At 55.7% G+C, this 27,973-nt stretch overlaps 2 protein-coding genes and 2 non-coding genes across 4 annotated transcripts; 1 reads left to right on the top strand and 3 right to left on the bottom strand.

The window, feature by feature from the left end:
* Window positions 1–15: 15 nt before the first annotated feature.
* LCAT (lecithin-cholesterol acyltransferase) lies at window positions 16–7,382 on the bottom strand. Its single transcript, XM_074839739.1, has 6 exons — window positions 7,165–7,382; window positions 4,022–4,178; window positions 3,467–3,582; window positions 3,062–3,157; window positions 2,559–2,783; window positions 16–1,185 (listed from the first exon to the last, which is right to left on the bottom strand). Exons 1-6 carry the CDS (start codon window positions 7,310–7,312, stop codon window positions 563–565), a joined length of 1,365 nt encoding a protein of 454 aa, XP_074695840.1. The 5' UTR covers window positions 7,313–7,382; the 3' UTR covers window positions 16–562.
* A 1,702-nt stretch (window positions 7,383–9,084) lies between these two features.
* Window positions 9,085–9,157, top strand: TRNAK-UUU (transfer RNA lysine (anticodon UUU)). Its single transcript has one exon. It is a non-coding gene; the product is annotated as a tRNA-Lys (tRNA).
* Window positions 9,158–11,349: 2,192 nt separating this feature from the next.
* TRNAH-GUG (transfer RNA histidin (anticodon GUG)) lies at window positions 11,350–11,421 on the bottom strand. The gene has a single exon. It is a non-coding gene; the product is annotated as a tRNA-His (tRNA).
* Window positions 11,422–22,207: 10,786 nt separating this feature from the next.
* LOC141929814 (C-signal-like) lies at window positions 22,208–24,550 on the bottom strand. The gene is made up of 6 exons (XM_074839758.1): window positions 24,373–24,550; window positions 23,944–23,995; window positions 23,529–23,716; window positions 23,056–23,214; window positions 22,593–22,712; window positions 22,208–22,321 (listed from the first exon to the last, which is right to left on the bottom strand). The coding sequence occupies exons 1-6, from the start codon at window positions 24,517–24,519 to the stop codon at window positions 22,208–22,210; spliced, it is 780 nt and encodes a 259-aa protein (XP_074695859.1). The 5' UTR covers window positions 24,520–24,550.
* Window positions 24,551–27,973: the final 3,423 nt, after the last annotated feature.

The raw sequence follows: 27,973 nt of genomic DNA, 5'->3' as shown, positions 1-27,973 counted from the left end.
AGGCAGGCTCAGCGCTCAGAAGCAAAGTGTGTTTATTTTGTAAATCTGCTGATTTTGAGTCGGTCTTGCCCGAGGAGCCTAGCTTGCTGCCTGCATGCTGGCAGCTGGCAGAGGTGCTCTCGTAAGCCACACCTACCGTGCCACCCCCGTGCCACCGCCGTGACCGCCCCAGTAAGTCAGAGCCCGCGCTCGTTACGTGAGTTGCTCTGTCTCAAGTGAGCAGAGGCTACAGCACCGTGGGCTCCGTAGCCTCTAAAGTGCCTAAACGTGGCTTGCTAGCGACGAGGGCTTGTGCATACGCCATAATTCACAAGTGGGATGTTAATGAGCTAGCAGCGCAGTTAATTATCCACCCGCTAGTGGGAAGTTACAAGCCTCTGAAGTATAATTAATCGCTGTTCCCGAAAGAAAAAACAGTCAGTGTGGAAGTGGGTGCCAGCCCATCCACCTGAGCTGTTCGTCTTGCTCCTTTTCCTTCCAAACTCAGCTCCGAGTCCTTTGCTCCCCTGCATGGCAGCTTCTGGTGGCTACCAGCACAGAGGGAAGCTGGCCCTCATTCCTTTCAGTTCTTTTTGGGCTCCTTAAGGAACTTCCACCCAGGTAGGATCTTCCCCACCTTCCCTGCCCCTGGGCTGAATCTCACCTGCCCCAGCTCCCCCTGCTCCTGTGGGCTCCCCAGCAGGATTTCGTTGATGGAACTAAGTGTCAGGTTGCTGAAGACCATGTTAAGGTGGTCGACGCCTCGCAGCTCCTGGACGTGCACCTTCTGCTTTTGCTGGTCGCGCCATCGCTTGCACAACTCCAAACTGCGCGTGTTGACGGTGTCGTCCCCGTCGCCATAAATCATGTCCACAGGGTCCTCGTAAGGGAAACGCTCGTCATATATATAAGTCTCCACGGTGGGGTAGCCTGTGCCATAGAGGCAATACGTGTCCACCCCAGGAGGGGGTAAGTCCTTCAGCAAGTCCTTCATGTCCTCCCACATGTACCAGCCATCCTCCAAGTTGACGTCAGTGAAGAAGCGTTGGTAGTCCCGGTAGGTGTAATTGTAGGAGGGCGTGGAGATGAAAACATGGTTCTCGGGCCAGGCCAGGCTCGTTGGGAACATCCAGGGGCTGGTGGTGGTCATGCGCTGCTCTTCACGCAGCTTGATGTTGGACATGAGTGGGATGCCCTGATTGTCACCTGCAGGACACACAGGGGCTCATCACAACCAGCACCAAGATGTACCCTCACAAATGGTGCCCCTTGGGCGGCTGTGCCGGGACCAGCCCGTCCAGCAGCGACTCACGGCTGTCGTCTTGCTGGGGTATGGTTCCATCTCAGGTCTTCCCCTGCCTACCCCTGCCCTGCCCATAATGGTACGTCCTCTCCTCACCCCTCTGGCTGCAGATATCCAGACTCTTCTCTGGTATCACACCTCTAGCTGCTAGGAAGGGCTGAGTGTAGACAATCCTGGATGTGTGCTGGCCCTGAGCAACCCAGCCCTGGACTTTCCCTGCAACCCTGGCACTTCCACACCTGCCTGCAGGGACAGGAGTGGGCTGAGCCCGATGAAGGTGCTGATAGCAGGTGGCCAACCTGCATGTCTCCTGCAAGCCTTGGCATTTTTAGTGTGCAATGATCGCAGATTACCTTAAAAATGCCTTTGGCCCTTGTGGCAACAGAGAAAAACATGAGGAGGTGACTTAAGGGTGATGCAAGGGGCCAGATGTTAAAATCATCAAGCACATGATTTTTAATTCCATGCATTTTTGGAGGGTCAGCTTGTGACTTGTAGATATTCTGGGCTGTCAGCATTAGGCAAGTGATTGTGGCTTTCTGGGCTGCAAAGAGACTAAAGAGGAACTGGGCGAAGGGAGATTAAAGCCTGAAGGCAGCAAAGCTTATGGGGGATGGGCTTTGAGATTGGGGAGATCCAAGCAAGTGGTGCATGAGTGTGTGAGTGTCCCTTGGGTGGCCTCTGTGTCCTCTGCTGCAGAAGAGCTGTATGGTTTGCAGCAAAGGTCCAGCAACCTCACTGTCCTGCGTGGACAGAGGGGGAGCAGATGTCTGGGGAGGTGCTGACAAGGGGTTGAGCATGCCCCGGAGTGCTTTTCTGGCTGCAAGATTTTTGGGTGGGTATTTCAGCTTTCCAGGAGCCCCGCTAGCTCAGGAGGTGGCCCTGCCCATGGTGCAGGCTGTGCAGAGGCAAGAGCTGGTGCGGAGGAAGAGGGATGGCCAGGCTGCAGGTGAACCCTTCTGACAGCAGTTTTCCATACACACAAACCCACCAGCCCCGATCATGGAAACTCGAGCAAGCTCCAGAGCATGCCCTGGGCCAACTCTCCCGCTGCCGGGGCTGTGGCAGGTCTCTCCGTGGTGCTTTTCAGCACTGCAGAATGCAGCGGGATGCAGTGACACCAGTACCAGAGCACAAGTGCTGCCTCCACAGACCCCTCGGCCATCTGTCCCCCAACTCTTTCACCACCGTGCCCTTTCCTCGCCCACCTCCACCCTTCCATTTTTGCAGGAGGGAAGGAAAGCAAAGAGGTGGCTGCACACAAGGAGTCACCCACCGGATGCCAGGACACGCAGGGGCTTGACAGACCCTCCCCAGGGGGCACCCAGGGAGATGAAGCCCCCAATGTACTGATCTTTCCAGGCTTGCGTCTGCTGTAGCAGGAAGTAGAGGATGTTCAGGTTGCCCATGCTGTGCGCGATGAGGAAGACACGTCGCTGGTACTCGTCGTGCATCTCCTCGATCAGTGCCTTTAGGTTCTGGAAGTACTCAGGCTGCTCCTCTGTGGACAAGAGGGGCACCAGCTCTTGGCCACCTCACTCATGGTCACAGGGCTCCAGGGCTGACCCTAGGAGCCCCAACCAGAGAGAGGTGTGGGTGCAGAGGCCGCCAGTGCCACCACGCATTCACACAAGAGCACTGTGAGTGGCCGGGCACCCACTACCGTGGGCAACCATCCCTGTCCAGGGGTCCTTCCACACCGGCTGGCTCACCCAGCCCGTGAAAACCATCCTGCTTCCCTCCCTGCACGGGTGACCTGGCCACAAACCCCAGACTTACGGGGCCCGACCCTCCAGTCGTAGGGGGCTGCCCGAACCGTCTGGTCCCTCACGTAGCCGTTGTTCACCAGGTTCTGCACCAGGGTGTGCAGGTAACCTACGGGCAGAGAAAACAGGTGGGAATTAGGTCTTCAGTCTTCTCCTGTCAACCTTTTTCCAGGCTGAAAAGCCCTGTGGTGACTCCAGCCAGAGGTAGTGGCTCCATGCGTCCCATGTGCGTTGGGGTCAAGGACGGGGTGGTCCCTGATGGTACTCGAAGGGAATGTGTCTCCGAGGCCAGTGTCTCTCACTCCCAGGTGACCTGGGCTCTCTGTGGAACTGGTCCACACTGGAGACACAGGGACAGCTCTCCACTTGCAGGGAGCACGTGGGATCCCCAAACACCCCGCGCCTCTCCTCCTCTCACCTGCCAGCTTGCTCTGATCCAGGTATTCCACGGAATAGGTCTTGCCGAAGCCAGGCACGCGGATGTGCACCCCCGGGGCATTGGACATTTTCCGAGAAGTTCGGTTGTACACCACCCTGTGGGGAAATGGCAGAAAGTAGCAGAAGAACCATGTCCCCGTGGGGGATGTGGGGCTGGGGTGGAGATAGCTGAGTGGCAGCGGCTGTTTCCAAGTTCTGTGTGGATAGGGAGGTGGACTGGAGCCAAGCCAGCATCTGTGCCAATCGCCCTGCATCTTGGGGCAGGAGGCTCTGATGGAGCGGGCTGCAGCAGCCCCCTCACCCTGCGACCCTCCAGTGGGTGCCGAGGATGATCTGGCTGGGCATGAGCATGTGGCAGGGACATGGGAAAGGGATGGGCGCTTGGAGCCAGCCAGCTGTGTTCTCAAACAGTCCCGTGGTGCTCCCATGGTTTTCCATGTGTGCTAAGTCATGGCTGGAGGGGGGTAGGAGAGAGGAGGGAGATCCCTGGTAGGTCATTTCCCCAGGGAGCTCCCGGGGTGGAGGTGAGCGGTACCTGGTGTTATCGATCCAGCAGTCAACTCCCACTGGCAGGAAGGTGTTGAGGTTGAGCCAGATGGTGAAATAGTCCTCCGTTTTGCGGTAGCACATCCAGTTCACCACATCCGGCTTGTCTAGCTTTGCTTCCAGCTGGTTCCCCAGACACCCAGGCACTGGAGGCACCGCAGAGAGGGAGAGCAGAGACAGCTACAGACCCCATCCCACTGGCCCACTGCTTGTCCCAGCCCCCCAGGCAGGGGTCCCCTGGGGCTGCCTGGCTGGGGACACCTGGAGACCTGCTGGAGCAGCATCCCTGGAGAACAGCCTGCTCTGTGCAGGAGCAAGGGTGCTTGGAGCCGAGATGCAGGGTGAGCATGGAATTGGCACAAAACCCACATCCTTAGGGATCCCCCAAGCTGCCTTTCCCACGGGATGACCCCCAGAGCTGCCACCCTTGGGCCAAACCAACCAATCCCCACCAGCACGAAGCATCCTGGATTATTCCCCCCTTCCTGGCTGAGTTTCCATCCTCCTCTGCTCGCTATAGCCTGGGGGAAGGAGTCTGTGCTGCTTGGGGCTGCCCAGCCCTACTGCACCCCCGGCACCTTGTTCTGGGGTAGTGGGACAACTCAGGGATGCACAGACTCCCCAGGGAGGTGAAAGTCATCCTGGTGCTGGCTTCCGAGACCCATGAACTGTTTTCCTGAACTTTAAACCTTCTGCACAGGCTGAACAAGGTCTCTGAAATGGCTCAGCGCCGAGCGGAACTGTACCCTGAGGGAATTCAGTGCAAACAGTGCGTACCGTAAACATAGCATGGTTTTAAACAAGTTCATAGTCTGACATGTGTGACCTGGGCTCCCTTGATGGAGGGTTACTATCACTGGGGCATTTGGTCTGCCTCTGGGATCTTCAGTGTGGTTCCTGGCAAGGATGGGACAACCGTCCTGGTGCCACCTCGCTATAGGTGCCTGTGCTGGGGGCAGACACCATGGAGAGTGGTCCCAGCTGGTGTGCAGGAGCCAAGAGCTGGCTCCTGGTGCCAGCGCTGACCCCGAGGGTGAAGACAAGGTGTGAAAGGACTGCAGGGGACAGTGGCTGTGAGCCTGGTGAGATGGGAGCTCTGGGTGATGAACCCCATGGCCCCAGTGGGTCTGAGGACAGGCCTGAGACACACGACTGGGGATGGTGTGGGCTTTCAATGCCACTGCAGGCACTGTCTGCTATGTGGCTCACTACATGTCCCATGTAAGGCTCTTTCCCAAAGGACACCATGAGCTGCTCTGTGGTCTAAAGTCCCTGTAGATGCCTGCCCTGTGTCGCTCTGGGACCCAGACCCTGGCTCTGCTGTGGCTGTGGGACCCCACAAACATGGCAGGGCGGGAGACACACTGCCTGACACAGGGGCTGAAGGATGCAGGCTGGGAGCAGCTTTGACCTGAGAAGGATGTTCCTCATTTCCCCTGGTCCCCACCAGCCTCAGGTGTCCCTGCACCCCTGGGTCCATGGGTGCAGGTGTTTTGGGGAACCGCAGTGCTGTTCCTGTCACAGAGTGCGAGGGCATCTTGGCCTGGAGATGCTCTGCCTCCATCCCACCCACCATGGCCCTGGCGCCTGCAGCGTGGCAGGGACATGGCCAAGGGGTGCATGGGCATGGCTGCAGACTCCGAAAGCCTTGTCCCATGCGAGAAGGGAAGGAGAGGTAGCAATGGCATCCCTCAACTTGCTTTACAGCTCCCTGACCTCTGTGGCATCTCCCCAAGGATACAGGGAGGGTCTAATCCTGCCTTCAAGACACCTGGTTGGGGATCAGGCATAGGAAAGCCCAGGCAGGGAGTGGGCAGGGAGGACCTCCCTGGCCAGCAAGAAAAGAGGGACCACAAGCTGCTCTGATGACTCCTGAGGGTGCACAGCCAGCACCCCTGCCCCCGGCGTGCAGCCCTGAGCTCTGCCTCCTTTTCCAGAGGACATTAGGTAATTATTAAGGGAGATCCTGTGGGGGCAGAGGGGTTATCAGCGGTCCCAAGGGCACTGGGGGTTTCTGGGACACCCAGCCTAGGGGGATGGGCTACACGTGGATGCTGAGCAGCACATGGGACAGCCGGATCCGGCTGGGCATGAGACAGGGGCTGAGGCTGGTACCAGGGGCATGGGAAGATGCTCCAAGCATCACAGATCATCCTGAGAAGAGGCACCCGGTGACGGCCACCTGGGTCTCCTGGCCATCGGCATGGCCAAGCAGGACCAGCCCCAGGACACTGGGGCTCCAGATACTGTCCCCTGCTCTCTGATGGCTCTTGGAAGGCAGTTTGTGGGGTCAGCCCTCGGTCTTGCAGCAGGGATGTTCTGCTTTTTCTCTTCTCTTTTTAAAGGGGAAATTCGGCTTACTTCAAGAAAAAGGAGAAAAACCCCAATTCCGCTCAGTGCAGGTTTCACGGCAAAATCCGAGATTGAGTCTCCAGTGATTGCAGAGGGGCAAAGGAAGGCAGAGATGTGCAGAATGGAGGTGGTGGCTGCTCCCACCTCCCCGAGGTGATGCCCCAACCTTTCACCTCCCTGAGCATCTCTGCCAAAGGCTCGCTCTCCTCCACGCCATCCCCCAGGCAGGGGGGATGTTGGGTGAGACGCGAGTTGGATGCCCTTCTGCAGCAGCAGAGGATGACTTAACCATCGCCAGGAAGTGGCAGAAGACATGGGATGGGGTGGGTTTTGTGGGATCGTGGTGGTGGATGCTGGCCCGCCACACTGACGGCAGCAGCTGTGGGAAGCAGCAGGCGAGTGTGTGCTGCAGCCCCCATCCCTCTGCCAGCAGAGCCCCTTCAGAACCAAGCAAGCCCTAAAACACCCTCGGGGCCAGCTGTGAGATATTAGAGCCCCATGTGCTTTCTGGGGTGCCCAGCCTGTCCCCCAGGCTCCAGGCAGCTGCAGCTGGGCATGGCCAGCCTTGCATCCCCAGCCCAGTGGATGGGAGGGGACCTGGGAGCTGTGTCACCCTCCCTTGGTGGCTCCAGCTCCAGACTGCAAAGGGCCATCGCAGCCAAGAGCCACCGAGCTGCTGTCAGCGTGGCACCCCAACCTCACCGCCGGCTCTGGGGGGCTACACGGCACCCGGGGTGCCCACCCGTACCCCGCATGGTGCCCACGCTGGTGTGACCTTACCGAGTACCACAGGCGGCGTGCTGTTGGTTGGGGGAGCTTCTGGGGTGGTGGTGGGTGGAAAGAGGACGTTGAAGAGCCAGAACTGGGACGTGGGCTGCAGGAGCAGCGACAGCGTCAGCAACGCAACCCCGGCGCGGCTGGTCCCCATGGCAAGCTCGGCCGGGATCCTCCGGACGTCTCCAAGCAAAACAGCCTTTTATATTTTTTACGCAGGTCCAGCCAAGAGGCACTCGGGCTGCAGGGGAGGGGAGAGCTGCAAGGGGCTGGCCGTGATGGGGAGGAGGGACGGGGAGGGCCGAAGGACTGGCCTTGCGGACATGCCATGTCCTGCCAAAGCAGTCCAGTGGTGCCCAGGGGCTCTTCGTGCCCTGAGAGCCCTGCTCAGGGCTGCCAGCAGAGTGGGCATATAAATTTAGCAGCTTCCCTGTGCCTTGGCATCCCTCCACTGTGCGCTGGGTTGTGGCTGCCATGCACTTCCCCCTGCACGGTGCTCCCGGAGTAACCTCCCGGGGCTGCCCAGGGCTGACTGCTCCCTGCCTGCTCCCTGCCTGCTCCCTGCCCGGGCTAATGCAGCACCTCTCTGCTCCTCCTGCCCTTGGCAAGTGGGGCTGGCACTGCTGATGTGGCCAGGCAGAGCCTAAACCTCTGGGAGACATCGGGGCTGGGACAGGTGAGGACACATCTGGGCAGCCCCTCGTGCCACAGAGCAGCAGCATGTCCCCCGGTGCCACCCACTGTCCCTGCTCTGTGCCCCCATGCCCAGGCTGCCCTGGGACCCTGCTGTGGGCTCCTGGTCCCCATGGGTGCCCCCCCCAGCACCAGCCCCAGCTGGGGGAGCCCCTGCAGCCCCCATCCTGCATGGGCAGGGGCTTCAGGTGGCCCTGCCTGCACCAGGGACTGGGGACCCTCCGGGACTGGGAGGCACCCAGGGAAGGCAGGGTGACCCAGGCTGGCAGCGCCTGGAGGGGCACGGAATGGAGGGGGCTAGAGTGCAGGGGGGTGAAGAAGAGGTGAGCCATGATAATAGAGCAGAACCCAACTGCTTGTGAGCTTGGTCCAGCCTTCCCAGTGTGCCCCAGCCTTCCCAGTTTGCACCGGTGGGACAATGGGCTAGAGCACAGCAGTGCTGAGCAGCGGGATGCTGTGGGGGTTCTTCAGGCTCACCTGGAGCGTGGCCTTTTGATCCTCTGGGTGCAAATCATTCCTACCCAGCATCTTCTCTGGAGCTGAGCTCTGGGACAGAAAACTGCTGCCTCCCACCTCCTCTTGCTTCGTGGGGAAGGGAGAAAGGCACACAGCCTTTCCAGGGAGGCTTTGCTCCCAGCTTGGCCAGGACAGGAGTAAAGAGCTCCAGCAGAGTGGGTTGGCTCCAGAAAAGTCGTGCTCTCCTACTGAAGGGAAGACGTCTTCTTCCTCCCAGGAAAGGGCGAGTGGACTGGTGGGTGGGCTGGGCTGGCAGGGTGGGTTCCCCACGGAGCAGAGGGGCCCCTTCCCGCAGAACCGGGAGGAAGGGCAAGAGAAAATGACGGGTGGCCTTTAGGAGCCCGTGGCCCCCTCCGAGGGCACCGGCACCTTTGCAAACCGCCCCCCTCCCACCCCCAGCCCGGCCTTCCTGAGCCCCGACACCGAGGGCTTCTCCTCCTCCTCCGCTTCGCCCCTCTGGCTTTTGGCTGTCCCCGGGAGGATAAACGTGCTGGTTGTGCCTCACCTTCCCCGAGCGACCCTTCTGCGCCCGAGGAAGAGGTGCCAGGGCAGGGCAGAGGTCCTGGCCGTGGTTCTCCTCCTGGGAGGCCGCCCTCCACTGCGGTGTCCTCGCCGGGGCAGCGTGGGGGTGGAAAGTCCCCTTATCGTCCCTCTGGTGACACAGTGAGGTGGGGTCCCTGCTGCCTGTCCTGGACATCCCCAAACCCCCAGATGTGAGCCTGGATAGCTCAGCTGGGAGAGCATCAGACTTTTAATCTGAGGGTCCAGGGTTCAAGCCCCTGTTCAGGCGAAGGCTTTATCCTTTAGGAGCCCAGGGGCAGGATTGGCACCTTCTCCTGCAGAGACAAGTCCCCTCCTGTGACAGCTGAGATGGGCATAAAGCAGGGGACTCTTATCTCTTCTGCTCCTTTCCTCACTGAAAGGTGTTCAGGTGCCTGAACTGACCATCTTCAATCATCTTCATGCTGGCACCTGCTTTTTCTGTTTGATGACCTTCGTGAAGATGATGAAGGGACTGCAGCATCTCTCCTAGGAGGAAAGCCAGGCCTTTCTCAATGGTGCCCAGTTCCAGGGGCAACGGGCTCAAACTGGAACATAAGGAGATGCTTTTTCACTGTGAGGGTGACCATGCACAGGTTTCTCAGGGAGGTCGTGGAGTCTCCATCCTTAGTGGTATTCAGAAACTCTCTGGACATGATCCTGGGCAAGCAGCTCTGGGTGGCCCTGCTGGAGCAGGGGATTGGACCAGATGACCTCCAGAGGTGCCTTCAACATCAACCATCCTGTGATTCTGTTGCCTGTCACCCCAAACCCACTCCAACCAAAGCAGAGCCCTGCATCGTTTTAAGGGCAGATGGTTCATGTGAAAGCAGAGGCTGCAGCAACCCACGGGGCCACCACGCTGCTTCAGCCAAGCCCTGAATTGCACTGTGTACATGTATATACACTTCAGGTTATTTTGGCAAAATAGAAACTATTCTAACAGAAAGTCGAGTAATTGTGGATGAAAAATATCCCCTTTGGGATTCTGTCTTTTTTTCAACCTGAACATACATCAGTTATTCAAGCACAGTATGTTATTCTTCAGATAAGCTTAATGGCCTTAAACGCCAAACTGATTTTTGGCAGGGTGGAGGGGAAAGAGGGATGGAGAAATTATGTGTTTCCTTGTGTTTCTGCCTCTCAGCTGTGTAAAGGTGGGACAGGTACTGCTGCTGCTAAAGGACGACTTCTCTAGATGTTTGTCTTCTCTTCCTCTGTATTATCTTTAGAAGGGAAAATGCTTTTTCAGATTTCTCTGGGTAAAGAAATGTGTGTTTTCACTAAAACAGTAAATGAAGATTGGAGGAGTGTGAAGTTGTGCAATTAGTGCCCTATAAACTGCAAATCCTAAAGGTAAATGCATAATGAATTTTTTCTCTCTGTTTCTTGCTGTGGATAAGGTATGAAAGAAAAATAACTGATTTTGTACAGTAAAAAAGCCTCCCTCTCCCCTCCCCTCCCCAAGCACAAGCCCTGCAGACACCTGAGCCAATCTGCCTGAGTACTGGCAGCCCTCTGCTACCTTCAGTTACTCCCAGTGGTGAATAAATTGAGACGTGATGCTTGGGTAGTGTCTTCTTCACCAGCTGAGCCCCGAGTGCGACCTGTGTGATACCTTATGCAGCTTGTTGTAATTTCTTTTTTGAAAGCTGCTGTCCAGAGTGAGTTCTGCACAGCTGTCAGGAGAGGGCACCAAGAGCAAGCAAACAGGGTGTCTCCATGGTCTGAAGGTTCCTGAAGAGTAAAGGAAACAGTTTAAAAGGGTTCCTCAAGCTGAAGCACCTCCTGGGGCACCCCAGACATCTCCACCTGCCTCTTGGTGCCTGTGAGACCTCTGGTTCCCAGAACCGCAGTGTGTCAGGCTCATCCCTCAGCTCCGGATGGGTTTTTGTCTCTGCTGTGAAAGCATCCCTGGAGGTCCTGCAGCCAAAATCCTGTTCCCAGGAGCTGGGAGTGCTGGCAGCAGGGCTTTCATCAGGTTGATCTTCTTCTTTGGTGGTTGCTGTGGCAGATCCTTCCTACCCTGGAGGCCAGGAGGGGGGAGCTGAGCCCTGGAGCTGCAAGCTGCCACCCCCCACCTCCTCTCACTCTGCAGGACAGCCACAGCGTCTTCTGGTCCTCTTTTTGCAAAACTGGAAGGAAGGGTGAGGGAAAGGTGGAAAGCAGGGTGATTTCTCCTAATTCTCAAGCTTTGCCGGGAAAATGGAGAAGCTGGGGTGTTTTCCCAGAAGTGTCACTGAAGCCCCACCGGAGAGACCCTGCGAAGTGACTATAGGTTGGGAAATCATTGTAGGACTGAGCCCAGTCGCTCTTAGGAGCAGAGAGCACATCAGAGCTTGTGACTCCCTCCTCGGGCATGGCATCTTTGCAAACCACCCTCCTTGCAGATGCCTTCCTTCCATCTGCAACCCAGCCTCTTCATCCAGTTGGCAAAAGTGTTGCTGTGACTCGGATTCGAACCGAGGTTGCTGCGGCCACAACGCAGAGTACTGACCACTATACGATCACAGCAGACATCCTGCCACACGCCGGGACCACGGGGAGGAGAGTGCCTGCACCGTCACCTCCCGTGGCACGGGGCACCCAGCATGGCCCGGCAAAAAAAAGCCCACTACTTTATTAAGGTGTCTACAAACGGACTTGGATGCTGCTGCTTGGAGACTCAGCAATCTGGAACGGGGTCCTAAATTGTGCAAAGCACTGACAATGCTGGGCTGGCACTTGGGGACCGAGGTGGCTGCAAAGGACAGCTCTGTCGAGGGGCTATCGTGCCATGGTGGCATGATGCAGTGAAGGCATCATGCTATAATGCAGCGAATTTAGAGTTATAATAGTTTCAGCTAAGTCTAAGTTATACAAGTGTGCATAATTAAGTAATTATAGCGTCGTAAATGCCTGATACAACAGGTTTGTGGCAATTCAGCTTAAAATACAACAAATGGCATGAGGATCTCCATGGGGAGCTGAGTGATGCTGTGGGAAGGCCCTGGGCAGGGAGGTCCAGGTAACCTGGGATGTCCCCAGGGCCCCTCAATCTAACATCCAGCATTCCCAGCCCTGCCACCTCCCTGTCTGGCCATGGTCCCTGCAGAGAAATCCTTCATTGACAGCATCGCTCAGGCACAGGGAAGCCCAGGGCAGGTGGTGTGGTTGGGCTGAGCCTCTTGACTGGGCTCAGCCTTGCAGGGCTCCTCAGTGTAGGGTCTTTGTCCTTCAAGCTTGTGTGTCCAGAGCTTGCGCTGACACTGGGGTCTGCCTTTCAGCCCCTGGTTTTCACCCAAAGCCACCACTCCAACTGCTTCTGTGATGCTTAATCCTCCCCCATCCCATTTTTGCCCTCTGGTAGCTCAGTTGATGGAGTGTGTTGGTCAGTGCTTTCCTCCTCTAGGCTTTTTCTTCCTGCCTGGCTTGGAGAGGAAACTTCACTTTCTGTCATTTTAACCTGACTGGGTCTGTGTCACAGAGACATGAGCGGGTGGTACGAGATGGTCTGGGGTTAAAATTGGCCAAGAGAGATGGATCCAATGCGTCTGATCCCCTCTTCCTCCACTCCCCATCGGGGCTTTCTGCTCCCTTGGGCATGCCAAAGTGGCCTCACCCTGGTGAGGATGAGGAGGGCCAGGAGTTTGCTCTCCCAGAGCCATCCTGCCTCTGCCTTTCTTTCCCCTGCTGATGTTTGCAGGCTTCCAAAACACCCCAGGCGCCCAAACAGGAACGTCAAAATGTGCCCTGCGTTGGGACCACCCTGTGTACATCCCACTCTGCTGAGGTAGAGGGCACGGTTGAGGGTCCTGTGGTCTTCATCCATATATTAAAACACAACCTTTGTTGATGAAAGAGTCCTCTCTATGTTCCCCCTAATTTTATGCCTTTGAAAGGGTGCTTTGGTGACTCTGGAGTTGCTTTTGCTGTTTCTGGCCCCAGCACAAGTTGGGCTCAGTGCTGGTGGAGAGGAAAGGACTCAGTGAGGGCAAGAGCTCCCTGCTCCATGTCCCTGGCAGCCTGCTGTTCCTGGGTACCATCCCACCACCTTCCTCCTCCCCATCCCTCCATGCACCACAGGATATGCAGTGGGTGAGCCCTTGTGCCCCCAAGCCCTGCATGAACCCATCAGGTCCCTCAGCCCACTCCATCAGCCCCATGCTGAGTCCCAGAGCCCCTGTGGGAATCTCTGCTAAGCCTGGAGCCCCCAGAGCCATATGTGTCCCACAGACATGTACATGGCATTGACAGCCCGTCCTGGTTCTGCATGCTGGCTCAGGAGAGGGAGTGCAGCCACCCAGAAGAGAGGTGGAGGCAGGATTTAATAGAAATACAGAAGAGACAGAGATGGGGGGGCCTCCCATTCCTGGGAGGTTTCAGGACCATGTTTACAGACTTCTCCATCATCTTCACATGTCCTCTGTTCTGCCAGAAGATACCTTTCCCTTGGAACCCAGAGAGTCGTCTGCTGTCCAATGCCATGGTGTTAAGGAGAAACAGTTTGGCTTTATCGCACAGGGACGAGGGTGCAGAAATGGTACAGGCTTAGTTCAGGGTGGATATTATGGGATCTGCTTCCTCTGGCATCTCCATACTTTCTATGACAGGACACAGGACCTCGCGTCTGAGGCAAAGACAAGATCCCATGTGCAGACAGTCAGCCTGGGGATGGGTTGGGCAATGGATGAGATTTTGGACCAAACAGGCATTGATCCACAGGGCAAGGCATCTCGGTATCTAGTTAGAAAACACCAGAGGAATCCTTGTGGTTTTGGCCACCCACAACTTTCTGGTCCCACCTAGAAATCCTACTGAAGTGCCCAGCAGCTGGCCCTTGGATGCCAACCTCCCACAAAGGGTGCCAGTAAGAGACCCCCTTCCTGTGAGTGGTCCTGGTTGTGGGGGGCAGGGAACGGGGAGATACCATCCATAGCTGGAGAGATTCACCAGAATAACTGATTCTCTTCGTAATTCCTCTGCTGATTCAGCTCTACTCCTGCTCCACTCTTCCTGATGCATGTGGTAAGTCTCCAAGAGTTGCAGGGCATAGCTCGCTCGCACAGAAAGCTGGCTGCAACATCAAGGGAAAAGTCTCTCTCACCTTCTGGCTGAGACTCTCCTGCCTTCCCCCTGCCTTCAACTTGGAGGCAGCTTGGGGCTGCTTGGCATCAGGGTCTAAGCCAGGTCGTGGGAAAGTGGAGGATGGTGTACCCAGTCCCAGAGCTCAGAGTTAGAGTCCTTCATGCCTCGGACAGCTGCTGCTCCTAAAGTTTCCTGGGCTGAGGCTGATGGACATGTTCACTCTGGGTAGCTCCTGCAGACTCTTCCTCTTCACCGTGGCTCTGTGCAGGAAGGGAGCAGTCCTCTCCCCTTTCCCAACTGGTGGCAGCAGTGAGCATGACCAAACATCTGTTGATGTTTCATGAGACCACCTAGCCTGCATTGAATGACTTTCAGGAGGCTTCTCACCTCCTTCAGGTGCTTCAAACATTCAGCATTGGAAATGCCAGTAGCTACAGGGTCTGTGCAGCCCTCCAGCGTGGTCTGCTCCACACTCAGGAACCCCTGTGAGATTAATTGCCCTGGGCAGGGGCCTGCAGCTGTAGCAGAGGAACCAGGAGAATCACCCACAGCCCATGCGGGTTGGGGAGGACATCAGTTCCCCACTGGCCCCACGCTCTCATGCTGACATCACTCATAATGAGGTAAATGGGGATTGAATGGCCATTTGTCAGAGCAGGAACTGTGAGATGAAATCCTCCAGCAGGTCAGAGCACATCACTGAACCAGGAAGATGGCTTGGTTGGAGGAGTTGGAGGCTCTGAGGGCATCAAGGACCCTCAGTGACTCTGTCCAGCATCCTCTGGGACCTCCACATCCCATTTCAGCCTCTGCTGGAGCTGATCCAGACCCTGACCTGCAGACCGGTTTCCTGGTTCTGAAAATGGGAAGTGCGGTTTGAGGTCTGACACTGAGAGTTTGCTTGTGCTTGCCGTCCTTTTCCACCACCAAAAAGCTCTCCTGAATCCGTGGCATAAAGCTGAAAATACCCAAGAGGCTGAGCTGATATGGGTATGGGATGAGGCTGTTCTCCACCTTGTGCTCACGAGTAGCTCAGTGCCAGCCTCTGCAGCAGACAGCAGTTCTGCCAGAGAATTAGGTATATTTGGCTACTTGGTTTTGTGCCAACAGTGAAGGAAGAAAACTTTGAGTTGTAGCGCTCACATGAGCTGTAACACCCACATGTGGTCCCCGTCTTGAGGGAACAAAGAAAACAACAGTGTCTTTTGCAATAACCAAAGCCTGGAGGAAGCATGACCCTCTTTCCTGTGAACTGCACTGTGGTGGCCACACACCAAAGGCTGTGTTTTGGGGGCAGTACAGGAGAAGCAGGAAGTGTCTGAGGGAGAAAAGCAATGCTGGCAATTAGGCCTCTCTGTCACTCTTCCTGTGGCAGACAACCCCCCGTGACTACCAGATTTGGAGTTAGATCAGCGTCTTCCAGTTGACTGAAACTGAGGTAGAAAACACTGAACATAGACACTGCTCTGTCTTGCTGGGGGAGGATATTCTGAATTTCATTTTTCCTTGAAAAGCAGCATCATTTACGCTGAAATGAGAGGAGGTTCATAGACATCAAAAAGGAAGGAGAAAAATTTCCTCAGCTCCTGGAGTAATTCTTCTCACAAACATCAGTCACCATGACAATTCTGAGCAATCCTTCAGAGACAATACCGACACTGCGTACAATGGGAACAACTCATTAGGGAAGTGATCTTACCCCTGTACTCGGCACTGGTGAGGCCACACCTTGATGAGTGGGTTCAGTTTTGGGCCCCTCACTACAAAAAGGCCATTGAATGACTCGAGCGTGTCCAGAGAAGGGCAACGGAGCTGGTGCAGGGTCTGGAGCACAGGTCTGATGGGGAGCGGCTGAGGGAACTGGGGGGGTTTGGTCTGGAGAAGAGGAGGCTGAGGGGAGACCTCGTGGCCCTCTACAACTCCCTGAAAGGAGGGTGCAGAGAGGGGGGATGAGCCTCTTTAACCAAGTAACAAGGGATAGGACAAGAGGGAATGGCCTCAAGCTGCACCAGGGAAGGTTTAGACTAGATGTCAGGAAGTATTTCTTTACAGAACGGGTTATTAGGCAGTGGAACGGGCTGCCCAGGGAGGTGGTGGAGTCCCCACCCCTGGAGGGGTTTAAGAGTCGGGTCGACATAGCGCTGAGAGATATGGTGTAGATGGGAACTGGCAGTGTTAGGTTAATGGTTGGACTAGATGATCTTCAAGGTCCTTTCCAACCTAGTTGATTCTGTGATTCTGTGATTCTGTGATTCAAGCAGTCCAAAAGCACAGGCTCATCCTCATCCATTTCTCCATGAGGCTCACCTGCCAGGTGACCTTCTTTCTTTGCCTTTCCACCCCTTTCCTTTCTTTGGGCCAGAGAGTGTGGACGGAGACTGAGATCACCTTTCTTGAGAAAGGCGACGTTCAGTAGGAGAATCTCTGGAGCTATATGAGCAGAATAATCTTCAAAAAGCATCTTTGGGGCTATTGAAGAAGAATGACAGGTAAATCAGCTCCTGCATCTCATAAAATGATCCAATTCCCTTGACGCCATCATCTCAAAGAGGTCTCACTCTCGAGGAGGTCTTTGGCACAGCTTAGTAGCCTTTTAAAAGTCATCTTCAGGCAATTTTTCTCCCCACATTCAAGTGCACAGGATCTATAAGAGAGACTGCTCAACCCTTGGTAGATCAAGGCAGAGCCTCCTAAAATGAAGGAGCAGCTTGCAGTATATACCAGGTACAGAGCCCTGGGGGAAAGTGTGTTACCATGAGGTCTGCTTCCATGGGTGACTTGAGCTTTGCTGTGTACAGCGAGGCACAAGAGATGCAGCCTTCCCTTCCAGGGCACCATGTTTTGTCCTTGTCTTCAACCACCTACTGCTGAGGACTAAAGGAACACCCGCACACAACACCTATGCTCACACACACACAGCTCTCTCACAAGTCAGATTAACAATGCGGTCATGGAGAGACTTGAGGTCTCTCAAGGCTGTTGCTTTCCATAGCAGAATATGAAACATCCTTGAGAGCTCTGATAGGAAACCGAGTGACACAGTCAAGACCTCCATAGATCAGAAACACATGAGAGGTCCCATCAGCCTGTTCCAGGGCTTCCCAATCCTAACTCTGAGTAAGTTTACTCCCTCACTGAAGACCATATCTCATCTCCTCTTCCTGTTCATGGACATGAAGAACAGACTACTCTCTATGCAACTGGCCAAGGTTGGCTTGAACTCTAACCCTGCCCTGCAGCTCACTTGCAGACCCTCTCAAGCTCATGTCAGGGCATCTGTAATGCAAAACCACCATTCCCATGGCTATTAAGGACACTACTGAGCAGCCCCAGGCTCAGGTCAGAGCTCTGAGGAACTCCACTCAAGCACAGGAGGGGAAATCACTCCTCCTGTCCCCCAGAGACTTGGGAAGCAGGCATTTAGGGACACTTGGGGCCCTCAAGTCTCACCAAAGGCATGGCTATGTCACAAACATAGGACTTGTATGAATCTGGAACCCACTCAGGGACACTTTTCCTGTATAATTCTTGTGCATGAAATTCTGGGATCTTTTCATTTTGAAATTGCACCCAGAAGAGAGGAATCAGGGGAAACCTTATGGAAAATGTTGCCTCAGTTCCTCAGCCAATGGGAAGCCAACATACTGTGACAACCCGAAGATGCCACCAGGACCCATGTGAAAATCAGGACTTTCTCTGTCTGATACCACCAGATGTCTTCTCCCTGGGGTCTGAAACAGAGACAGAGATATGTGAGAGCATTCTAGGGACACTTTTACCTTGTTTATAAAGTCTTTCTTTTGTTCAGAGAAGACACGGCCATGCGAACGTCCTAGAACAAAGTTTTCTTTGGTTAATATGAGTCCCTCAGCTTTTCAGGTAGAAACTGCACAGCTCAGAGGTGACAAGGAGCAATGACACTGCCACGTGTTGCGCCATGCAAACTGCAGCCTCTCAGGTTCACAATAGGAACACGGGGAACTGCAGCCACTGCGCCTGCTGCCCCAACATCCCAAACATGGTCCAAGAAGTTGATTCAAAGCCAGTAAGACCACCATGACTGTTAGCAGGCAGGAGAACTAAACCTTGGCTTTCTATGAGGGGGAAAGTAGGATGGGACATGCAATGGGCATGTCCCTGTGCCTTGGACTCTTTCCCTAAGCACTGTCTACTTTTGAACTCATCAAAGCCTCTCCATTATCATTTCTAGGGCAGAGAGTGGGATGCTGGGCTAGGTATAGCCTTGATCTCACTCAAGGTGACTCTTCCTGGAGTTTCCTATGTCAGCTGAACCACTGTGTAGCAGAGCAGGACACCACAGAGTTGGCATTGCTGTAGACCATGATTGTCCCAGTGACCGGGAGAGTCCTGACAGGCCACCAGAAATCAGTGCAGTCATCCTTTGACATGTGTCCAGAAGGATGAGATGTAGCACAGGGAAGGGATCAATTTACACTGAGAAGGGCTTCCAGCAGCTTTCCAGTGCCATCCACAGTGAGAAGAAAGTCATCAAAAAATCTCATAGTGACTTTCATGTTTCGTATGGAAAGAATAAAACAAAGCCCATGTCATGTCTTTTAGACTTGGCCCAAAAGAATAATTAATGGTCTCATATACACAACATTGCACCATTATAAAAGGTAGTTGGGTCCACATGGAGAGGTCCTCACACCTCAGAAGGACAACTGTTACATCAGCCAGAGAACAGAAAAAAAAGAACAAAATCACCTCTGTAGCAGGACAGCTTATGTTCCAAGAAGGTGTCAGCAGCTTCAGGTAGGACATTGCTCCAGAGCAGTCTGTTGAATTCCATGCCAACAGGTCCTAAGAGTGCCTGGGGGATGAACTCTGTGTGGAAGAGTAGGGGAGGTGGGTGCAGATCCCATGATGAAGTCCATGGTGCTCAGCCACAAGCGTGCCCACACCTAGTGCACTCCAGTTAAGTCTCTGCCAGACTCATGGAGAAGAAACAGAGGAGCAAAATGCAAGGACTGCACAGTGGCATACTTCTGTCTCCCTGCCCCTCATACCTATGCACTCACCTGGTGTTTCAATCACAGGGAAGATGGGGTCATCTGAAAGAGAAGAACGCCTCCAAACACAGATCCAAACTCTTCCTGCCCCCCAGCATCATTCATGTCACACTGCAGCTGCACTGACCAGAAGTCATGGCAAATCTGTCCATCCACAAGTCCTTCTATAAACTCTTGTCCCCATCTTTGGTTCTGGCATGACTACAAGTGACTTGTACCCACTTTGCTCTAGCAGGAGCCTGTAAGAGTCAGCAGGAGCTCTGGCCTTTGCCCTTACAAGTAGATGGGCAGCACCATAAAGGCAGAGCATGAGCTTTATCTCAGTTTCATCAGGAAAAGCAGCTCCAGTAAACTACAGTCTGAAAGCAGTTGTCCTAACACGGCATAATTCCGAATAGTATGGAGCCAAGCGTGAAAGTGATTAAAGAAGAGATCCTCTAGCTGAAGGTATATCATCAAAAAAGGACACCCAATGGGTCTTTATAAGAAATTGCTCCTTGGTGGCCTATTCAGCTTGAACAAACTGAGGTTGTTCTCAGGACACCTTTAGGCATTCGGTCATGCCTTAACAGTGTCAGCATATGCCTCAAGGGTGGTGCAAGGGCAGGCAAAGGTTTTAATCCACCTTCTTACCAGGAACATCTTCTTCAGTGTAGCTGAGGTTGCATTCATCTGCAACCATCTTGGACATACAAAACATGAGTTTCCAAACAGTCAAAACCTCACTGTTCACAGTGCACATGTAGTCTAAGAACATAGAATGTCCCGATTCCTAACAGTTGGACACCCTGAGAGCAATGGAGGTAAAAAGAAGGAACAATTGTAAGTATCCAGTGACTCGTCAGAGCATGGGGATGCTGCCTTGTGCACTGCCCACCCTGAGCCTACAAAGGCCAAGATGAGGAAGCTTTGGAGAGAAAGCACATACTCCAGGTCTTTTTTGCTCTTTCTCCTCTGCTCTGCTCAAGAAAAGTATTGGGAAAAGTGACAGCAGAGCTGACATCCCTCCCCTAGATATAGGGACAAACCCTTAAAGAGGTACCAGGGTATGGTCTTCCCATTCTGGCAGTGGAGATGAGAGGAGACCCAGAAAGTGCTTAACACTTTCTTCTACTTCATCTGGACTTTCATTTTTATCACCGGTGCCAGAGAAGCTGATCTGTGCCGTGTTTGTTGACAGCAGTGTCCTGCTGGGCAACTTTCTGCTTTCAGAGCAGGGAAGTGATGGCACTCGATGGCACAGCATTGTCTGGACAAGGCAAGCTCTCAGATTTCATGAGGGGAGGAAGAGGCTGCAAGACCTGCCCTGTACTGTGTCAAATGCATTCAGACACGCTATCCCAAGCCATAAGGATCTCTGGAAAGAAAGTGAAAAATGTGTCATGCTCCAAGTCAGCAAGCTCACAACCCTTCAGCATACTCTTACCCAAGGAGATGAGTGAGATTAAATGTATTGTCACCTCAATTAAAAACATGTAAGGCGCTCCACATGACAGGAGATGTGGAATCGATGTCCACACCAGCGAGAGGATGGTGTGACGTCCTCAGAGGGCTCGGAGGGTCAGGGGACACTCATATATCTCCCCTGCAGGGACCACTGTCAGCCCTCTCTGTGCTCATCTCCAGGCTGGGTAATCACCAGGTGGGTAATTCCCCTTTGCAAGGCAAGCAGCAACCCTTAGTGCCAGGGGCTTCGACCTGGGAAGTGGGCAGCAAGGCAGGGGTGGAGGAAGGTCCTCAGGAAGAGGACTCAGGAGTCCTGGTTGCCAAACTGATCCCTGAGCCAGGAAGGGGTGATCAGACAGGGCTCTTGCTGCACCCATCAGCTCTGTTCAGTCCTCCTGCAAAAGCCCCGGTGTTTCCACAGCTACTTTCATAGCTAATATTGTCTACAACATTCAGAAAATAACTTCTGCGAGCCTCACCACCAGGGGTGAGTTTCTTGAGCGTTGGAAACACATTTGGAGATAGATTTTCCATCTTTGTCCCCCTCCTCCCTGTGTTTACTCCTGTAGTAGGAGAGTGAGAAGGAAACGTCTTCTCCACGATCTCTACCTCCTTCTTTGATTTCACCAAAGGGCCTCCAGCTCCATCCTGACATGGAATGTGACCCCAGATCATGTCACCGAGGGGCTACAAGACCTCCCTGACCCCTCCTTAACCCCCTCAAATGCTGCCAAGTTTTGCCCTATAAGAAGGAGAGGAGGTGTGGTGAGTGTTGTGGAGTGTTATCCCCACCTCACTGCCCATTCCTCAAGGAAATGGGGGGGCACTGAGAGCCCTGGGGGTGGTCCCCAGGCAGGGGCTCACCCTGTGCACTCCAGGTCAGCTCATTGGTCCCAACTGGAGAGGCTGTGCCAACGTTGCTGGCATGCGCACACAGAGGTGTTCCAGTTCCTGGGATACGGGCAAGGCTCGGAGATGGACGCAGCATCTTCAGTCCTGGGATACTGCGGGGGCTCAGTGACCCCTTTACAGGGTTTCCCTTTGTGTGAGAGAGCAGCGGGAGTGCGTGGAGCTCTGCCTGGGGATGGCTGATGAGCCAACTGGGAGCTTATGGGTGAGGATTAAGGGGAAGACTGGGATGGGTGTCACTGTAATGGGTGTCTGCTGTAGGCTGCCGGATCAGGAGGAACAAGTGCATGAGGCCTTCTACAGACAGCTAGAAGTAGCCTCATGTTTTCAGGTCCTGGTCTTCATGGGGTATTTTAACCACCCTGATATCTGCTGGAGGAACAATGCAGCAGGGCAAAAGCAACCCAGGAGGTTCCCAAAGGGCACTGGTGATAAATTCCTGGCATACTTGATAGAAGAGCCAACGAGGAGCAGTTCTCTGCTGGCCCTTGTACTCACAAAGAAAGAAGGGTTCACTGGGAGGGGTGAGTGATGCAGCAGAAGGTTGTGGTGCCATTCAGAGGGAGAGCTGTGGGATGAGCCCCTCTGTGCTCAGGGAAAAAGCCCTACCAGGATGATGACCAGGCCCCCGGACAGAGGAGATCAGACATTCAGATCATCTTAGTGCAAGTGTATTGAGAAATAACTCTGAGAAGTTTTCTCAAAGCACTAGTGGATACTCTCACAATAATAGTTAAAAGGAGTTCTAGCAGAAGGCTCAGACAGGGATACTTACTGTTTACAGACACAAATTTATTAAGACACAGGCACAATTTGGTGCAGCAGCAAAGGGACCTGCTGACATCTCACCAGGGCACAACTTTCCCCTCCCAGTCCAGGAATGTCCCAGTCTCCTTCTCAGAGAGGGAGGAGAGCACCTTCAGCATCCCTCCCACGCTCTCCTCCACTGTCACAGGGGGCTGCGGGGCAGAAGGAGAAACACAGACATGTGTCAAAGGCCTGGCTAAGGATCATTGCGCAGGGCTTGGGGCTCCCTGGAGTGAGAAGAGGCCAGCACAGGGCAAGAAGAGTTCCCCATCTCTCATCTCCTTCCTTCATGTGCCTCCAGCTCAGAGTAACTGCCAAAGACATCCCCCAGAGCCCAGCACGTCTGGGACTGTTCAACCCACAGAAAGCTCTGCATTCCCAAATAAAAAGGTTCTTCCAAACCTTGGCCCAAAGCTCTCCTACCTTTTGTGATCCTGCGCCCCCCAAGTCGGTTTGCACCCAACCAGGGTGGAGAGCAACGCAGAGGACGCCGTGCTGCCGGTAGCCCAGGGACTGGCACTTGGTCAGCATGTTCAGAGCAGCCTGTGAGGAGACAGGGCAGGGACGGCGGTGGGAGGGGAAGGGTGGCTGCAGGGGGACATGTGCAGACCCCACGGCTGGGGCAGAGCAGGGCAGGTGGAGGCAGCTCCCTGAGGCACAAGGTGCTGCTGCACTATCCTCATGCGGTTGCCCAGCCCAGCAAAGGGCCTGTCCCAGCACGTCCCTCCGAGGCACACCTCAGGCATGGGAATGTGCCCTGAGAGGGACCCATAGGAGCTCAGTCACAGTGCAGAGAGGTAAAGGGACTGAGGGGAGGTTGGAAGGCATTTGAGATCATGTGGAGAGGAACATGTCTGTGCTCATGCTCAGTGCAGTGTGGCAGTACCTTGCTGCAGCGGTACGAGACAACGTGTATCTGATCCCACAAATAGACTTCCTCAATGGAGCCCCCAGAGCTGGACATGTTGATGATGGCTGCCTTGCTGCAGCTCAGCGCTGAGCTCGGGCTCCCCTGAGCAGCCTTCTTCAGCAAGGGCAGGAACGCCTGCGAGGAGAAGAGAGGACACAGGGCCATGCACAGAGATGGCACAGGGGAGAGGACCAGCTCGTTGTTGGCATCAGCACTGAACCATCCACCATCCCCTTCCCAATGACCCAGCCCACCAGGCTCCAGCTCCTGAGCTCCAGTCCATGCCTGCATGACGTTGTTCAGTGAGAGTCCAACAGCACAGGAGCGGAGCCAGGACCCTCTCCCAGTGGCCCTTCGTGTCCCCTGGGACAGCCCAGCTCAGGGAGGCAGGGCCACAGGAAGGGATGCTCCCTGGAGCTGCACTGCAGTGCTGGGGGTGAGGGTCTCACCTGGCCTAGCAGCAGGGGCCCAACCGTGTTGGTGGTGTAAACCTGGGTCATGTCCTCCAGTGTCTCGTTATCAAGTGAGTTCGGCTTTACAATTCCAGCATTATTGATGAGGAGGTTCAGTCCTGACCCCCCCAGGTGCTCCCCAACTCTGGCTGCAGCTGCCTTGATGCTGGCGGGGTCAGACACTTCTGCAGAGCCAACACAGGGCAGGTCAGCATCCCCATGATGGATTGGGGTCCCCCGTCCCCCCCCCAGACACATGCCCTCGTGGCTAGAGGTGGGCAGGAGGGATGGCAGTGCCCGGTGTGCCAACAGGCACACACCTGTCACCATGGCTCCATTCCCAGGGTGTGCGCAGCGCCTGGGCACTCGCCAGAAGAACCAGGGCAAGGGACCCCCACCTCGGGGCACCTACCGAGCGGGATGATGACCAGGTTGGGGTGCTTGGAGGCCAAATTCTGTAACTCCTGCAAGAGAGGGGACCACGTGGGCATGGAGAGGCTGGGCCACCTGTGCAGAGGCTCAGCCTTTCCCAGGCAAAGCTCGTGTTGCTCTGACTCCATCCCTGGTCCCTGCACCACCTCACACCCAGCACCCTGCTCCGGCTGCCCCGCTCCCGATGGATGGGGCTCCGTGCCTCCCGCACACACCATGTGCCACTGTCCCCTCCACACATCCCACTCATGGCTGGTCCCACAGCCGTCCCAGCCTGGCTGCCCTGTGCCGCGGGTGCCCGGCTGCAGCTCGAGCCCTTTGCAAACCCCCGCCCTGCTCCAGCCTGCTGCCCTGGCACCGAGTGCTCCCGTGCCCCAGCACAGCCCACTGCGTCCCAGCCCAGCCTCACCTGCGCTCGCTGTCCCTTGGGGTCCCGACAAGCCGCAAAAACCCACTTGGGTGGATTTGGCATCCCCAGGAAATGCCGGACAAACCCCAGGCCGATTCCCCGGTTGGCCCCAGTCACCAGAACGGAGTGGATGCAAAGCTCTCCCATGTTGCTTCTCCTCTCTCTGCTCCAGCTGGCTTTGTTCGCTCAAATCCCTAATGCTTCCTCATAGCATGTTCCACAGCCACCCCACCCACTCAGGGCTTGCATAAATGCTTGGCCAGCAGCCAACCCTCCTCAACAAAGAGCAAAAAATCACTTGGCTTTTTCAGGCAAAATCAGATGACCTTAGGAAACCTGGCCCCATCATCCGGGAGCTACTGGCCAGTCTGGCCAGGAGAGGCTGTTGTGGGTGAGGAGGGAGGGAGCAGCATGTGAGATGGCTATGGGATACTCCACAGCTTGGGTGGGCTTCACAGCTTCACAAGATGGGCTTTCCACATCATACACACATAACACTGGAAACAGGCTGATCTCATTCCTCTTCCCTGGGTTCCCCGAGCCACATCATGCCTCAGATGTCCATGACCAGACATTCTCTGCCTTGCTCTTGCCTCTTCCAAGCCAGTGCCCATTCACTGATTGTCCTGTGAAAGACCTGTGGAGTGACACAAATCCAGCGTGGTGTACTGGTGGAAGGATGTGGTGGTTTGACCTTGGCTAAATGCCAGGTACCCACCAAGTTGCTCTATCACTTCCCCCCCTTTCCCCTTTTTTTTTCAATAGGGCAAAGAAGGGAAAGAAAATAAGATAGGAAAACAAAACAACCCTTGTGGGTAAAACAACAGCAGTTTTAATGTAAGCAAAGCGAAGCAAAGGTCCGCGCGTGGAAGCAAAAAAAGAAAACAGATTTATTCTCTACTTCCCATTAACAGGCGATGTCGGGCCTTCTCAGGAAGCAGGGCTCTGATACGCGTAGCGGTTGCCTCGGAGGACCAAGGGTGACCCCCCCCCTTCCTCCTTTCTCCCAGCTTTATACTGAGCAGACGTCATATGGTCTGGAATATCCCTTTGGTCAGTTCGGGTCAGCTGTCCTGGTTGTGTCCCCTCCCAAGATCTTGCCCACCCCGTCCCACTGTGGGGGGGGAAATGTCAGAAAGAGCCTTGGTGCTGTGTAAGCACTACTCAGCAGTAGCCACAACACCAGTGTGCTATCAACACCCTGCCAGCTCCCAGCATAAAACATAGCACCATGAGGGCTGCTACAGGGGAAAACCAATTCTGGCTCAGCCTTCACGACCTGCCCATCACCACGCTGCTGGTCATGCACTCCATCCCCTGGCCTGCTGCTCAACAACTGCCCCACCACTCCTGACATGCTGAGGCCATCGCGGATGTCATGACCTCCACTTTCTGCCTTCCCACTTTGCAAATTAACTCATGTTATTGTGCCTCACATTTGTGCTTTTCTCACGCTTGTTTGGGGAAGGATAAAAGGTTAGGGTTTAGCCCAAAAGCTTGAGTGAGCTTACCCAGCCTCAGGTGTGTCTGAAGGCTCTGTAGTCTCATCTGAGGGGCCAAGACCTTAAACTCCTCATCAGCATGACAAGTGTCAATTCCCGTGGCACGCTGCCGCCTGTGAATTCACTACATGCAGTGTCACCTCAGCTGGGTGGCCTCTCGCTCTCTCGATCAAGACAGACTGATGGGAACAAGGCCATGACCGTGGTTGTCCTCTGCCCACCCAGAGGGGCAGGGAGGAAGTCCAGCCCCAGCATGTCCCACGCTTCGCTCCTCCCAGCTGCAGCTCCTGCCCACCCTGCGCTGGCTGTGCCGGCTCACTCCTGCCCTGGGGCAGGGAAAGGCTGGAGCCTGGCCCCTCCTTGGGGCGTCCTCCCCATCCCCTGCCCTTCTGCTGGGGGTGTCTGTCCAGCCGCTCGTCCACGGTCCGCGACAGAGGCCTCCAGGGCCCCTCAAGCCCGGGGCTTGTCACGTATTGACAAAGCCTCGGTGTCTTTGTGCCAGGAGTTTCTGCCGCTCCTGGAGAAGGCAGCGAAGGATGCGGGGAAGGAGGGGCTGAGCTGCAGCAGGGCCGCGGTCATCAACGTCTCCACCAAACTGGGCTCCATCGGGCTGTGCCTCGGCGTGCTGGAGGCCCCCATGTACCCATACCGTGCCAGCAAGGTGAGGTGCCAGGGGAGGTGCTGGGGATGCTCTGCTGTGCACCGTGCCCGAGGAGGGGAGCCCATGGGGCACCCCCCGCCCCAGGCCACCCACCCCCTGCCTGGCTCTCCCAAGCGTAAGCACGGACACTGAGACAGCAGCACCCGGGACTGAGCCTTTCAGGTGGGTTGTGCCGATGCTTTAGCCCAGGGCCAAGCCCCATTGCCCACCTCCACAGCCATTTTCTGCCTGGGAAATGTCCCCCCTCCTGCCCACCCGTGCCCCGAGTCGTGCTGGCATGGCGGTGCCTCTTCCAGGCTGCCCAGAACATGGTGACGAGGTGCATGGCTGCGGAGCTCCAAGACAAGGGGATCTTGTGCACAGCCATCCATCCTGGCTGGGTGAAGACCGACATGGGGACGCAGAAGGTACTGGGCTGTGCAGGGGAGGGTCAGCAGGACCCTCGCTGTACCCCCAGCTCTCGGGGAGGGCAGGGGCACTTGAACCTGGAGCCCCAAGATCAGCTCTGAAGTGTGCATGTCTGTGCACTTAGGGGTGCAGGTGCTGGAGCCAGGCAGGGGCAGGGAGGGGGACCATGAGCCATGGCAACCCTGCAAACATTGGATCCATGAAGGTATGGAGAAGAACATCACAGCAACGTGGGGATTTGTCATGTGGTGCCAGGCCTCCTCCACCCCAGGCTGTCATGGTGGTGAGTGTGATCATCCAGATGAGTGTCACATCCCCACCCATCCACAGCCAAAATGGCCGGTGGCCCCTCAGCCCAGGGCCACGTCAGGAGCCCTTCCTGGCAGTGCCAGCCATGCTGGTCCAGTGCCTGGCCCCTCTCTGGAGGAGGCAGCTGCCTTCCCACCTGAACCTCCCACCCTGCCTGGGCCACCCCTCAAAGCCCGGGCTCCTCCAGGCCTCAAGAGTCACTCCCTGTCAGACCTGTCCTGGGTGAGCTGGGCTGAGGAGAGAGCAGGAGGGAATGGCACAGCCTGACATGATAGGCAGGGCCCAGCCGAGCCTGACAGCCACTCCCCATGTGCTGCCTGCATGCTATGTGTCCGTCTGTCCCACCTGCAACCAACCATCCCCCAGCTGAGGGGAGAAGGCAGCTGGTCCCTGCCACCCCCAACCCTTCGAGCCTCCCTGGGATGGACCAGCATCTGCATGGCCCCGGGGGTGCCCCACAGCCACGCCACCCCGAACCCCCAGTGGCAACAGCCCACCCAGGGAAAGGGGCTCTGCCCCGGCTCTGGTGCCTCCTGGAGGGCACATCTCCAGAGGGCGGTCACGGTGCCACAGCACCCGCACACTGTCACTTGTGGGGACCCCAGCGACAGCCGTGGGTTGGGTGGGTGGCTGCAGGCTCTGCCGCGGCCCGGGATGGGGAGTGGGGACACTGGGAAGGGGCCACCCCCACAAGCAGGCAGCACACATCAGAGCCGGTGGC

This window comes from Strix aluco, chromosome 14, assembly GCF_031877795.1.
Source record: "Strix aluco isolate bStrAlu1 chromosome 14, bStrAlu1.hap1, whole genome shotgun sequence".
Classification (NCBI taxonomy): Eukaryota; Metazoa; Chordata; class Aves; order Strigiformes; family Strigidae; genus Strix; species Strix aluco.
This window is presented reverse-complemented; position numbering and strand designations above follow the sequence as displayed.